The sequence below is a fragment of the Populus nigra genome, chromosome 5, assembly GCF_951802175.1.
Source record: "Populus nigra chromosome 5, ddPopNigr1.1, whole genome shotgun sequence".
Classification (NCBI taxonomy): Eukaryota; Viridiplantae; Streptophyta; class Magnoliopsida; order Malpighiales; family Salicaceae; genus Populus; species Populus nigra.
Genome location: NC_084856.1, coordinates 21,036,065 through 21,049,507, shown reverse-complemented (window position 1 = coordinate 21,049,507; position 13,443 = coordinate 21,036,065). Strand labels below are relative to the sequence as shown.

The window sequence follows — 13,443 nt, the reverse complement described above, 5'->3', positions numbered from 1 at the left end:
TACAGGAAGGGTGTTTTTCTTTCTTAAGTCTTACCTCTTATGGACCTTTTGGAATCGGCCAATATTCGGTGGTGCATCAGGATATTGTCTATTGATTGCAAGTCCCTAATCATACAAACCTAAAACCTCTTAGGTGACCTGTGGAAGGGATAAGAAAATCTAGGTTTTGTGCAGCAGAGCACTTCTTGATGGTCTTGAAACGATTGTTTATGCTCTTCAATTTTAACCTTTTCATGTTTGAGATTTTCTTTATCTTATATCCGCGGACTAGCAGTGAAGATTCTTGAAGCAAAGTTTGCAATAATTTACTGAATTTGTTTTCCTTACAAGACTTGAATCTAATATTCTTGAAGTTCAAATGACACCCTTTGCTTTTAGTTTCACACCGTTTTATAATTGATAATTGATTCCTAGCGTAGTTATTAAACTCGGTTTTTTTATGATTTTTTTTAATTTTTTGTTTAAAATGATGTCGTAGCAATGTTGTCTTGGGTAGATTTGAGGTCGATCTGGCCAACTGCCAAGTATGATAACTATACTCCCATGTTCTTTTGTTGCCTTGGTTCAACCTGCAGCCTTTCCATTGATAGCATCAATGGTGTCAATTCTGAATCGAATATTTCGGACCGTTTTGACGTATGGTTTCGGAGTACATGTACTGTGTGTGTGTATATATATATATATATATATATATATATATATATAATTCAACAAACATAATTCAAATTCAAAATAAATTAATTATAAATTATACAATATTGTCAAACAAATATAATTTTAAAATTTAAAATATTTTTAAATAATTAAGATTAAATAGAATTATAACTTAAAAGTAATTCAATTTAAACAAGCTTTTCAAGCCCGGAATGGAATATGCAAAATGAAACTGGAATATTTTAGTTGAATTTTATCTGAAAAATTCAAATCGATATTTGAAATAAAATAATAATTATTTTATTTTTAAAATTAATATAAAATATTTTCATCATTTTGGATGAGATGAGATGGAATTAACAACCTTATTTAAAAGTGAGGAGAACCCTTGTAATCCATTATTGCTCTGGCAACAAGGTTTTCCTAATCACCATCAATGCCGGCAATCACATTGCAAGAAATAATCTCGAATTAAAAAGACCGACAAATGCGTGATCATGAGTAGAGGAAAGAAAAGCAGCACTCCCATGTCATAATATTATTACAAGACGTAAAAATACGAGAAAAAAAAATTCCGTCTGGTTGTGATATCACATAACCCTAGTAATTAACAACAATACAAGGTACTCGAAGAAGAAAGCTTCGAGGGTGGTGGGATTAAAACAGTCACAAATCTTGATCCCCACTATTTATGCCACGATTGTATTCATAACAATCAACAAGTTAACATGCGGTGATCAGAAACGACCTGGACCGCCTGGACCGCCTGGTCCACCTCGTCCACAACACCTTTCAAAGATGCAGCAGCAGCACAGAACATAGCAGCTGTCAACAGAAAAGGTAAAACCATGTCACTGCCTGGAACCTTGTCATAAATTAAATCTAGTTTCTCTTCACAACGGGTAAAAAAACAACGAAGAAGGAAAGCTTAGTTTGACACAGCATATAGCAGAAAAAGATAGAAGACTAAAGCCTATCATTAATAACTCTAAACATAAAGAAAACTTTAAATAAATTCTTGAATCATTGCTCGTGTTATATTTCCATTCCAGAAAAAAGATTGTCATTGTCATAATATTCCTAAATCATATATAAATAGTGTGTGAATTGTTTGTTCTTAAGAAAATTAATTGATCATCGATAATATTTAATATACCATATTGGCTAGAACATTAAAGATTCAAGAAACTTACAAGTTCATGTACCATACCTCTTGAGATCGAAGGAGGACAACATCTCATGAGAAAATCAGTTATAACACGAATATGGGCTATTATATATCATCAATCATGGATCAAGCATGGCAACCTACAATTAACAAGAACAACAATAAAGAGAAGAAAAGCTCACCATGAATTCACAACCCTGCAGATACCATCACACAAGAAGCCGAAGCAGCCACAAGCTCCCGGGCCTCCGGGTGGTCCTCCCGGCGGCGGTCCCCAACCTGGTGGTGGCATCTTCTCTCTTTTAAATAAGTCGCTCTTTTAAACAACCTGTATCTCGAGATGCAATTAAGCTAGCTAGTAATAAGATGAGAAACAATAGTAGTGTCCCATATTTATATTAAAAAAAAGGAAAAGAGAGCTTAAGAGATAAGGAATGTTGAAATCTCAAGAACAACCTTGGACTGGTAAGTAGAAAAAGTCATGCATAATACTTCTTCGTAATAGATATTAATTAATTACCCGTTTGGTGCTGTGATGCAACCCGCTTGTCATTAAAATTAAAGTTTTAATTTACTTCAAATTATTTTTTTTAGTGTTTTTGGAACCTTTTTTTAATATATTGATGTTAAAAATAAATTTTAAAAAATAAAAAAATATTATTTTAATATTTTTCTAAATAAAAAAACCTTTTAAAAACAAATTAACTTGATAATTTCAAATACCGTCCGACAACTTTAATGTTATCCTACTAGTGAGTTTCCTCGCAAACCTAACGTTCAAACCACCAAACTGTCAACATATATATGCATGCTTTCTCATCAACTTCACTCTACACATGGTTCCATGGAAGGAGATATTTTTTCTTGCTCCACAAAGTTCATCAACTTCACTATTCACAAGGTTGATGTCCTCCTAGTCGCTTTCCTAAGCTTATTACATTGATAGATAATTGCATTAATTTCTCGAGCTATTTTTTAACAAGAATAACAATTTCTTGTTCTACAAAAATTAGTTAAAAAACACTTTAATAAATAAAATTTTATGTCTCATTATACAAAATTTTTTTTCGAAGGAAAACTTGAATTTTATTAGTTTTGACCCAAAATTTTTTAATTATTCAAGATAACTAGGAATTTTGCCAGCTTCCACCTAGCTATATCCTAGCCATTTCGTGTTTGTTTAGAAATCTAGTAAATATTGTATTTTAAAATATTTTTTTGTTTAGAAATATATCAAAATAATATATATATATATATATTATTTTTTAAAACATATTCTTGATTTTAGAACATCAAAATGATCTAAAAAACACTAAATTATTTTTAAAAAATAACGAAACTACATGCAACCAGTTTAACCGAAATGCCAAATTAACATGCCCTTCCTAGAATAGGGTTATTAAAGAGGTATGCTACTCTTAATTTCATAAGCCAGCATCTTACTACGTAGGTTTAACTAAAATCAAGAGTGGTAAGAGATTATGGCTGGAAATTGGGTGACAAGAAGGCAACGTTCTAATCAGTTCAAAGATAATTAACTCGCACAATCCATTCGTGTGAAATTTGTGTCCAAACTTAGCTGAAACTAATGATGTCAGGGTTTAAGACTTTTGCTTCTGACAGCGATCAACTCCACGACACTCCACCTTGAAACACCGCCTGCATACAAATGTTGACGTGACGGATCCGCCTCCCCCCCTTTTGCCGACACAACATATTTTCTTAAAGAACAATTTCTTTCATAGTCACTTGTGTTTTTTTTGTTCTTTTGATTTTTTTTCCCGTGTTACTCTTCTGATCAGTAAGATTGAAGCACCCTGTGGTTGATTGATCAATGAAACTTCGGGCATGCAATTTCTTCTTCTCTCTCTCTCGTCTCTCGAGAAGGATGAAACACAGAAACATTTGAAGTGTTAGTTTGCTGAATCAATGGCTACCGTATCTGCACTAACGACTGAGCTTTCAACAATATAGCAAGCTCACAACTTTGAGAAGAAACAGATATTACTGCAAGACTGTATCAGAAAGATGCTAGCAAGATCGAAATATAAGAATTCCCTATGAAAAAGGGCTGAGGAATTGGAAAGAAAGCCCTACAAGGTACAAACAGAGATGGTAGACCAAACATTTGGTGCAGCTAGTCATGGACCAAATGGTTCGGGTGGTCCAGGTGGACCGAATGGACCTCCAAAGCAGTCTTGTGCTATCCAGCAACAGCACAAGAAGCTCAGGCTGCAAAGCACATAACAATTAATTAGAGAAGGAAAAAAAAGAAAAAGTTAACCAGCATTTTAAGCATTTTTTTTAAACTCAACCCGTCTCAGGTTGATTCGTGATCTGTTCGATTCAATACCTAATTTGAGTTGAGTTTCAATAAAAAATAAAGAGGTAACTGATCTAGTATGACCCAATAAAAAACCTAGATTAACTCGTGCAGCATGGAAAAAACCTAATTAATACCCTTTGATTTTTTTTAAAATGATGTATTTCTTTATATATAAAATAAAAAATTAAAGTGACTTGATGAACTCTCCTTACCCGTAAACCAGAACTTTCCCTAGCTATGATTTCAGGGCTTAAAGCAGCAGTCTGGCATTTCCTGGAAAAAAAGTGTTTTGCAACATGCTAAGAAGTTATAATGTCACAAAAGCCACCGAAAAAACCTGGTGGTGCCGGACCCATCCCGGTGGATGCCAATCTTATAGTACCCCCCTCATCAATTCCGGTTTCTGGAGCAGCTACAGCTGAATCAACTGTGACAACACGAAGCACCAAGAACGCAAATTATAATTATTGCTCAAAGCTCCAGCTGAATCAATAGATAGGAGGATGAAACTAGGACATATTTTAACCGTAAAGAACACGGGGCATAAAAAGTTGCCTGCCTTGGGAGCTGGATCTCTATCAAAGAGATATATGAATATTTCTCAACAGAGACCAACTAGATCGGCACTGATAACAGCATTTGACTCGAGCGCCAAGGCTTTTATAATTGCAGAGAACAGATCTTTAGAAATAAACTCTTAAGATTGCTACAAGAATCACACTAGCACAGAAGGATGAAACTGTTGTCACTGCTTCACCATCTGTCCATGTGAAAGCTTCTAAACAAATCAGTAATGCCAGAACAGCCAAGCTGTTCTGCTTCAAAAGAAAACTATAAATTCGAAGAACAAGTAGGGCTTGGGGAAGAAAATAAAAATACAACAAAGAGCATTTCAAAAAATCAACATAAGCCTATTCTTATGTGCACATACTTGACCATAGAGTTTGATGCAAATGCACCAATTCCTTTAGAGAATACGCGTCCATACAGCTAGCTAGCATTGGCAGATTGTTCTAATGAACGAAGCCCGTTATTTAGTCCAGGTGAAGCTACTGTAGAGAGAAGCAGGCACATCTCAGTACTGAGTTAGGTCTCGAAGCCGTTTTTCTTCCATTACTTCATCTCACAAGTCTGCCCCAGCAAGGATGCCAAGGAAATCTGGGACCTTTGCTTTACCCTCATTCAAGAGACTGGACCAAGAAAAGGTAAGAGCTTGCTGTGCATGGATAAATAATGGATGCAAGACATTTTCCAGCCAGGCCTCCCACATTTCCATAAGACAACGTTTAACCAAAGGTATTAAAGCTGAATGAACAAGCTGCCTTCCATGTCTAAACTCCATTGACTGTATATTCTCCATTAGCGTGCCACACCAACAGAATGAACATCCGAACATTTATAAAACGTATCACCAATGATCAATGAGAGGTCCAAGTGAACCAGAAAATTAATAGATAGTGCGTAGTTCACCACTTGTGCAAAAAGAAACTGTCTTAACTCACCAAATGCTTGAACTTAGCATGGTGGATCCGATCATGCAACAAATCATCCTATGATATTATAAAATTTTATTGTAAGAAAATGTTGTGAAATCAATATTAGAACTTATTTAACAGCTTAGTACAAGCCTCTTTGATCATAGTATTTAAGAACTCAATTATTGACAACTTTTTTAAAAAATTAAATTAAGTTTGACACAGTGGCTTGGGCAAAATGATATCTCTTAAAATATTTAAGAAATATATTTTTTTTATTTTTTTATATATTTTTGACAAATGGGGTCTTGAGTAATATTTATTTTGTACTTGAAGCTTTTTATTAAGTTGAGATAATTTTCATTTTATAAAATATAATTGATAAATATATATTATTTATTCTTGATATTTTTTGTTAAGTGTGGTCTTGAATCATTGTTCAAAGCTCTTAGCTTAAACCGGTTCCAATTCAACACAACGCAGACATAGACTAGTGTTTTGTTCAAGGTTAAGGTTCAAGTTCAATGGCTTTCCTTGATGATACATGTAAAATAATATAAAACAAGAATCATATAGCTTTCAATGGAGTGATTCCTCTTTTAAAACCAAGTTTGTGTTGAGCTCGAGGAGAGCTTCAGGAACCATTGAAAGAGTATGTTTACGAAACATGGAAGAGAGAGAACTCGAAAAGTGTTGGGTGCTTATTTTTTAATGTTTAGAGGTCGTTTGGTTTCTTAGATTTCTTTTTAAACGGAGTTAATTCAATATAGACTAAGCTTTAAAAAACCAAGTGAAAATTAACTTGGTTAAACTTGAGGATCATCGAATCAACCAACGATTTGGTTTGCTTTTTTAATTATTATTTTTTAAAATGAAATCTAACTTTTTTAAAAAAATAAATATAAAATAACATCATTTGATCCGGGCCTTGGAAATGGTTTTCATCAGCAATCAAAATGCCACAGCAACCTTTCACCTTCACGCCATAAAAGTAGAGAGAGAAGGAAGAAGATAATGTCACCAAAATATTAACCAAGCTATGCCGTAAGATTCTGTTTGGGCCGGAATCATTCGAGAGAAATTGCTATGATGAACATGACAAATTTTGCATTCCTTGCCCTATGTTTGACCATTGAATATTGATCATGTCCAGTGCTTTTATTATTACAGCAGTTTACAAACTTCGCGCTAATCACTCTCCTTGACTTCAGAAAGGAAATCTAGACATGTGACTGATCCAAAGGAATAAAGAAGTCGGGCTTCCTGGAACTCTTCAAGAATTATTGGCATCTTTCACTAATCTGAACATAACTTAGTTTTCAACAAGAAAATTCTAATGGAAAGGAAGAATAATAAACATGTACACATCAATGGAAGTTTCTCACCATCCCCAAAGAGGGCAGAAATTTTTCTTCTATGGAATGAAGAAATCTAAAATGGGAAAAAGAGAATAGAAAATCTGATTTCAGCTCTCGAAACATTTTTAACCAAGTAAATATGTTCTTGTGTGTGTGAAGAATCAAGTTGTTTTAGTACACAGATTGCAGTGTGACTCTTGTATGGGAAATCACCAGTTAACAAATCTGGTATCCATGCATGCAACAAGGTTTTAAGCCATGCTCTTTTTTCCTTTTAACTGAGTATCTCTGCTTTTATCTTTTCCAGTTGGCAGATTTGACGATCCTCGTGCATCACCTGTATTCTTCTTCTTTCGCCTTGGAGCACCGACACCAGCAGGGTCAACCAACGGGCCAGACCAAGTTTGTATTGGCTCCTTTGAGTATGTGAATGAGGTAGTACTAAATGGCACATCAGGAGGAACAAGCGCAGGATCAATGTGGTGAGAAGATCCTAAAGTATAGCCAAGAGCTCCATCCTGATGTGGTGGGGGAAACTTTTCACTCTTGCTTTTTGCATTTGCATGGTTAATTAGGCGCCTTCTCTGTTGTAGAAAGAAACAGCATGATTAACAATTAAAAGAACTACAAGGCAAATTAAGTCATCGGTTCACTGAAAATTCTCTCGGGTTATTGTGATGATTATGAAAACTTAGATTTCTCATATACTTGGTATTAGAAACTCCTCTACTCTTTGTTATGGTGGAAAGAAGGGCGGAGGGAGACAACAGGTGTTTATACCTTGTTTGGCAAGATGGATATGTACTCCAAAAATGAATGGAAGGATCCATCTCTTCTATCTCATCACATTTTTCAATCCTTCCAATTAGAAAGGATTGTACCCAATCCATCCAAACAGAGTGTTAAAAGCGGCACAAAAGGAGGATGCTCCCTTGCCAGGCAATCTCAAACACATTGAAAGTAGCAAAAGGAACAAAATGAAGCTCTTGAAAATTAAACATCCGGTCCGGATAAAATGAATAAAACTCACAAGTCACAAGTGGCATTGGCGAATGGGAATTTTTTTGTGTCAAATCTACTGCTATGAAAAGGGTGGAAAAGTAACAGTCTTTCCACACATTCCCCACATGCTATATCCATTTATTTGGTTAGTTCTTCGCATAGAAACTATAATCCTATGGCATGTATGTCTAAGCATTTGTAAATGAAAGCACCAGAAACTAAGCAACAATAGTTCATGCGGGTAAATTATCAGACATACATCAATATTGGACTGGAGCTCTGCATTGGCATCAGGAGCTGGCATTGCCCTAGCATGACGTTCACGTGTTCGCGTTTTCTTTCCAGCATCACCTTGGGCTTTGCTGGCAGCTCTTAGTCTACACAATCAAACAAAAATGACTTTCTCTAGAGAGAGAAGAAGAGATAACAAACACTTGGTACACCATATACGAAAGAGAAAAGGACATGTTTAAAGAGCATCTGTGATGTAAAACAAAACAGATGAGGGAAAAGTAGAATGGTTGCATATTGATCATATTAAAATTCCAGGCAACTTCCATGGGTGGATGTATAAGAAAGCACAAAAAGAACAGACTGACAACAATCAAAGCAGACTTTATTGAGTTTATTTGCTTTCTTTTATTCCTTTGTGCTAACTCTAGTTTATTCTGACTTAATAGTTTTGTAGATGTTTTACTCCATTCCATATACAGTGTCTCTCAAACCTGTCGAAGAAAAACTTGCCTTGAATCATAATGATGTTTTAGCTTTGTACTGTCTGCAGAAATCATTTTACCAAATACTAGGAGAAAAACACAATCATATAAGCAGATCATAGCTGGTTTAGATAAAATATTAACATTCAAAGGTTGTGTTTGTGTGTACATGCACATCTTAGCCACCCACTCATCTACTTATAAACAAGGCTGTGCATGCTGGGAAGGAGGGAGAGAGAGCGACAGGTTAATTTTTACCAAGATTTTGCACAAAAACAATAACAAAAGCATATCTAATGGGGCACCTTCGAGCTTCATCATCTCGTCGTTTAGCATCCATCTCCTTACTTGGGGGATATTTTGGGAGACTAGAAGGTTCACAAGCATAAGGTTCTGTTGTGAAGAACTGCATAATAAAAGTTACAGTAATGAATGGAATGATTAAGCATGATATACAAAAATATTTCACATAATTTGATATCATTACGAGGAACGCCTCTGTTTTTATAAGTTAAACCAGTTTTTAATTCCAAAAGAAATAAAATAGAGTATTAAATTTTTGAGGGATATAACCAATGCTTTAATGTCAAACTAACCATAAAACTTCAAAGTCAATGATGCTAGCAAATGCCAAGATCAGGTTTAGATCCATTGAGGCAGAAGCCATCACTGAATCAACTTGGTTTTCCAGGGAAAAAAAAGCATGCAGTGTAATTGATTACCTAATGGTCGTAATCTGCTGATTAATTTTATTCTTGTTCCTAATGATCAAAATCTGCTTATTCAATTTTTATCATCAAGTGTAAAGCAGAGAGCAAAACACTACATCTTCATAACTAGAATAAAATATTGGTTAAATTAACCAATTCCACCTTGAACTTTGAGTCAAACTGAAATGAGTCCCAAACTTCAATTTTTTTTTTTAATTAACTACTGTGAACTGTTTTTTGGTAAAAAAAACTCTCCATTCAGGTTTCCTTTCCTCCTTTAATTTTGAAGGCACATGACAATCTATTTCTGATTTACAAGAAATGATTGTGCTCAAGTTAAAAGAAATCCACTTAAGAATTTTATACAGTCTCTGAGCCCTTAAGGTTAGCTAGTTACTGGATCACTATAAAATTCAGTAGCAGGGTTATTTAAAGTACATACAGCAAGCAAACCAACCAGACTAGTACTTGGTTGCCCCCCCCCCCTCTTCAAATTCCAGTTTATTTGAGGTTATATAAACACAGTGGTAATCCGGGGTTTTCATCAGCAACAAGAAAATTTAAGATCATATGGGAATCCAAGATCTACTATCATGTTTATTCTAATGTCATCCAGAATTCAGGGAGCAGAGCAAAGCAAACAACTATCATTTTTTTGGACCCCTCGAAGAAGACACTGGTTTGACAGGAGTTGACAGAAAGAAAAGGCTTACCATAACACAAGTATGGAGATGCGGCAAAAGTTGAAGACTCCAAAAGACAACAAAACTATTGAAAATGTCATAACTTACTTCACTCTTTAGGGCAGCTGTGGCTGTCTGACGTTCCACTGGATCAATTGCAAGAAGAGTTTCGATGAGGGGAAGTGATGATGGTGGAAAATCTTTAAATGTCTCTCTTATGCATCTTTTGTAAGGCTCTCGAGGCTTAAACAAAGTTGCATTTGGCAACCTCGATTTTTTCCAGTATTCATCTGATGGCGAACCACATAGCTTATATATCTTATGTAGTTGCTCTACCTAGATCATCAAAGAAACACTTGTGTTCAGAATTGAGAGCAGCACATTCATTCAAGTGTAATATTGCATTTGAATAATTTGCAATTTTGCACACACACAAACAAAAGCACAATATACCAAGATGCACCATTCTCATGGAAAACTAGCTAAGACTCAAGCAGAAAACTGCAACCACTGCCAAGGTGTGTAACATATCAAAAAATTCAACTATTCATTTATCAAACTCATATTCACATTCTTTGCTAATTTTTGTCACTGATTCTGTGTTCCATAATCTACAAAATCGTATACATGTATTAATCAATAGCTCATTTATGTTAACCTTTCACTGCCAAAGCCAAAAGATCTTAAGCTTTAATGTAAGCCCTAGCATTGTATCCATGCATGTCCTACACCATTACATAGGTGCAGTTTAGCATCAAGTTTTGGGAACTAAATTGACTCAAGGAAAATCATCTTCTGTACATGTATCAAAAGGCTGGACAAATGAAATTTCAACTGCAACAAGATAATAGTTACCTCTGTACGACCAGGCATAATGGGCTTCCCAGCCAGTAACTCAGCCAATATACAGCCTGCACTCCACAGGTCAATGCTAACACCATAGTCAGTAGCCCCAAGAAGAAGCTCAGGAGGCCGATACCACAGAGTAACAACCCGGCTTGTCATTGGATGCTTGTTATTAGGATCAAAGAAAGACGCCAATCCAAAATCAGCAATCCTAAGTATTCCTTCATTGTCAATCAAAAGATTTGATCCTTTAATGTCACGATGAAGCACACCGCGTTTGTGACAATGCTCAAGTCCAGATAATAGTTGATGCATGTAACATTTAACCTGGGGTGCGAACATTGGCAAATGTTTGATAAAAAACCAACTTCAATAATAGCTCTGAGGATATCCACTCTACTATTGATTCAAGACAGAATTGGGCTAACCTGAGCCTCTGTAAATTTTACTGCAGGGCTGGCAGCAAGTCCAGCTAAATCATGCTCCATGTACTCAAATACCAGGTACAAACTACATGACATCCTGGAAGTAACTAAACCTTCCAACTTTACAACATTAGGATGATTCAATCTTCGCAAAATGAGGATTTCTCTCGCCATAAACTTCACACTCTCTGGTTCCAAATTATCAAAACGAACCTTTTTAAGGGCAACAACTTTCCCTGTCAATAGATCTCTAGCTTTGTACACATTACTATATGTACCTGATCCAATCTACAATCAAGGATGGAGGCAACAATTTGAACAAGAAAATTAACTTGGGTAAACATTAACAAATTGGAAAAAAAAAAAATGACCATGTTATATAGGGCGAACCCCCTATCTCAAATGCCTCTAACCACTTTTTTTTTTGTTTGAATTTGAACTAAAACTTACCATTAGTATAATATTACTTATAATGAGATAACAGCTACATCATCTGTGGGAGGCATTCAAGATAGGACTTCTCTACCCAACTAACCACTATTTCACTGTTAGTTTCAGAAACAACATAACCACTGAATCTTGAATTCTGAAATAATACCTCACCTTGTCAATCTTCTCAAATGTGTCTGCCCTCCTTGGAATCCATCCATTTAGTGCCTCTCCACAGACTGCCGACAGCCAGGGTGGCCACCCAGCTGCAACCTGCTCACCACGCATTTGTCCGGGCAGGTTACTCGGCTTATAGTTTGGCCTTGACCTCCTCCTCTCCCCCCTAGGTTTTTTATCCCCATCAACTTTCTCCTCCTGAGTTTCCTCATTTTGAATCTCAACAACACTGCTAGTAGTATCGGTCTTTGTCACTGAAACATCTTCTACTTTCCTCTTGGATTCAACTCTTGAGTTCTTAACCTCTTTAGACTCTGAAACGATGCCCGAAGATACCTCTCTCCCAAGAACACACCCCATGTCTTAAACCTACATCTCATTTCTCAACATGGTCTATCTGGGTTTCCCAAGAATCAGCAAACAACCACTGCAAATCAATAAATTAACCACTAAGCATTAAAACAATCCAAGAAAATAACAAATTTGCACTAACTCCTATCTACTACATGATCCAACAGAGTTTAAAATTCACAGGTCAAACTAGCTCAACTGGCCAAACTCCCATTCCAAAATCAAGAAAATCCTCAACCCAGATTCATAATTCTCAAGATTGACAAAAACATCAGAATTAAAAGTAAAAAACAGGAGAGAAAAAAGATCGGGAGATAGAAACTCCACAGTTCAAACGAGCTCACCCTTAGAACCCTAGAGCAGGTATATAAATAAAAACAAGTCAGAGGAAACCTAATCTTCAAAATTTAGGCCCTTTGAAGATTCATTAACTAGAAAGCCAAGTCAAAAATGATCTGAGCCCAAGTGGAGAAGAAAAAAAGAAAAAGAGGGCAGTGGATTGAGAAAGACAAGATATTTAGCTTTGAAGACAAAACAGAAGTGCAAAACTGATCTGAAAGGGAAGTGGATGGAAAGTGATGTCAATTGAGAAAGATACTTACTTTGATTGAATCTGAGTGAAAAGAGAGAAGGGACAGAGAGAATACAAGGAGTACAATATTGAAAAAAGTTTTGTTTTTGTTGGTGGTGGTGGAAGCGGTGGTAAGGAATGGTTTTTTGGTCTCTTTTGGGGTCTTCCTTCCTTTGTTTTCTTTTTGGTTGGGGTCTTTGTTTCAGACAAGAAAAGAAGAGAAAAATAAAGAGAATCAATCAAACCAAACAAAACAGTAGCTGATCACTTCCTGTTTTGTTCCAAGTCAAATCCACAACAATCTCCCTCTCCCTCATATTATATTTTTTTTCCTTTTTTTTCATTCCTTGGGGGCATGTTTTGCTTCTACATCTTTCTTTTCTTTTTTAATTTGTTTTAGATGGGTTAATTTGTTTAGAAATTTGTTCTTTTGCAGGGGTAAATGTTATGTTACTAATAAAAAAATATTATGAATTTTGAATTTAACTCAAAAAAAAAAAAACACAGAATAAGATTATATTTAGTATTATAACGCATCACCATATTAAAAGC

General features: G+C 35.5%; 1 protein-coding gene, 1 long non-coding RNA gene and 1 pseudogene across 3 annotated transcripts; all 3 read right to left on the bottom strand.

The window, feature by feature from the left end:
* Window positions 1-1,158: 1,158 nt before the first annotated feature.
* On the bottom strand, window positions 1,159-2,294 carry LOC133694061 (uncharacterized). The gene is made up of 2 exons (XR_009842225.1): window positions 2,005-2,294; window positions 1,159-1,479 (listed from the first exon to the last, which is right to left on the bottom strand). It is a non-coding gene; the product is annotated as an uncharacterized LOC133694061 (long non-coding RNA).
* Window positions 2,295-3,755: 1,461 nt separating this feature from the next.
* Window positions 3,756-5,508, bottom strand: LOC133694873 (uncharacterized; annotated as a pseudogene).
* Window positions 5,509-6,895: 1,387 nt separating this feature from the next.
* On the bottom strand, window positions 6,896-13,191 carry LOC133694464 (probable serine/threonine-protein kinase At1g54610). Of its 2 annotated transcripts, none has more exons than XM_062115975.1 (8): window positions 12,923-13,191; window positions 11,967-12,396; window positions 11,367-11,651; window positions 10,948-11,265; window positions 10,201-10,428; window positions 9,005-9,105; window positions 8,243-8,360; window positions 6,896-7,565 (listed from the first exon to the last, which is right to left on the bottom strand). In XM_062115975.1, exons 2-8 carry the CDS (start codon window positions 12,327-12,329, stop codon window positions 7,233-7,235), a joined length of 1,746 nt encoding a protein of 581 aa, XP_061971959.1. In that variant the 5' UTR covers window positions 12,330-12,396; window positions 12,923-13,191; the 3' UTR covers window positions 6,896-7,232. The 2 variants fall into 2 exon arrangements, with proteins under 2 accessions (XP_061971959.1, XP_061971960.1); XM_062115976.1 differs by lacking the exon at window positions 12,923-13,191 and adding an exon at window positions 12,665-12,892.
* Between the last annotated feature and the right edge of the window lie 252 nt (window positions 13,192-13,443).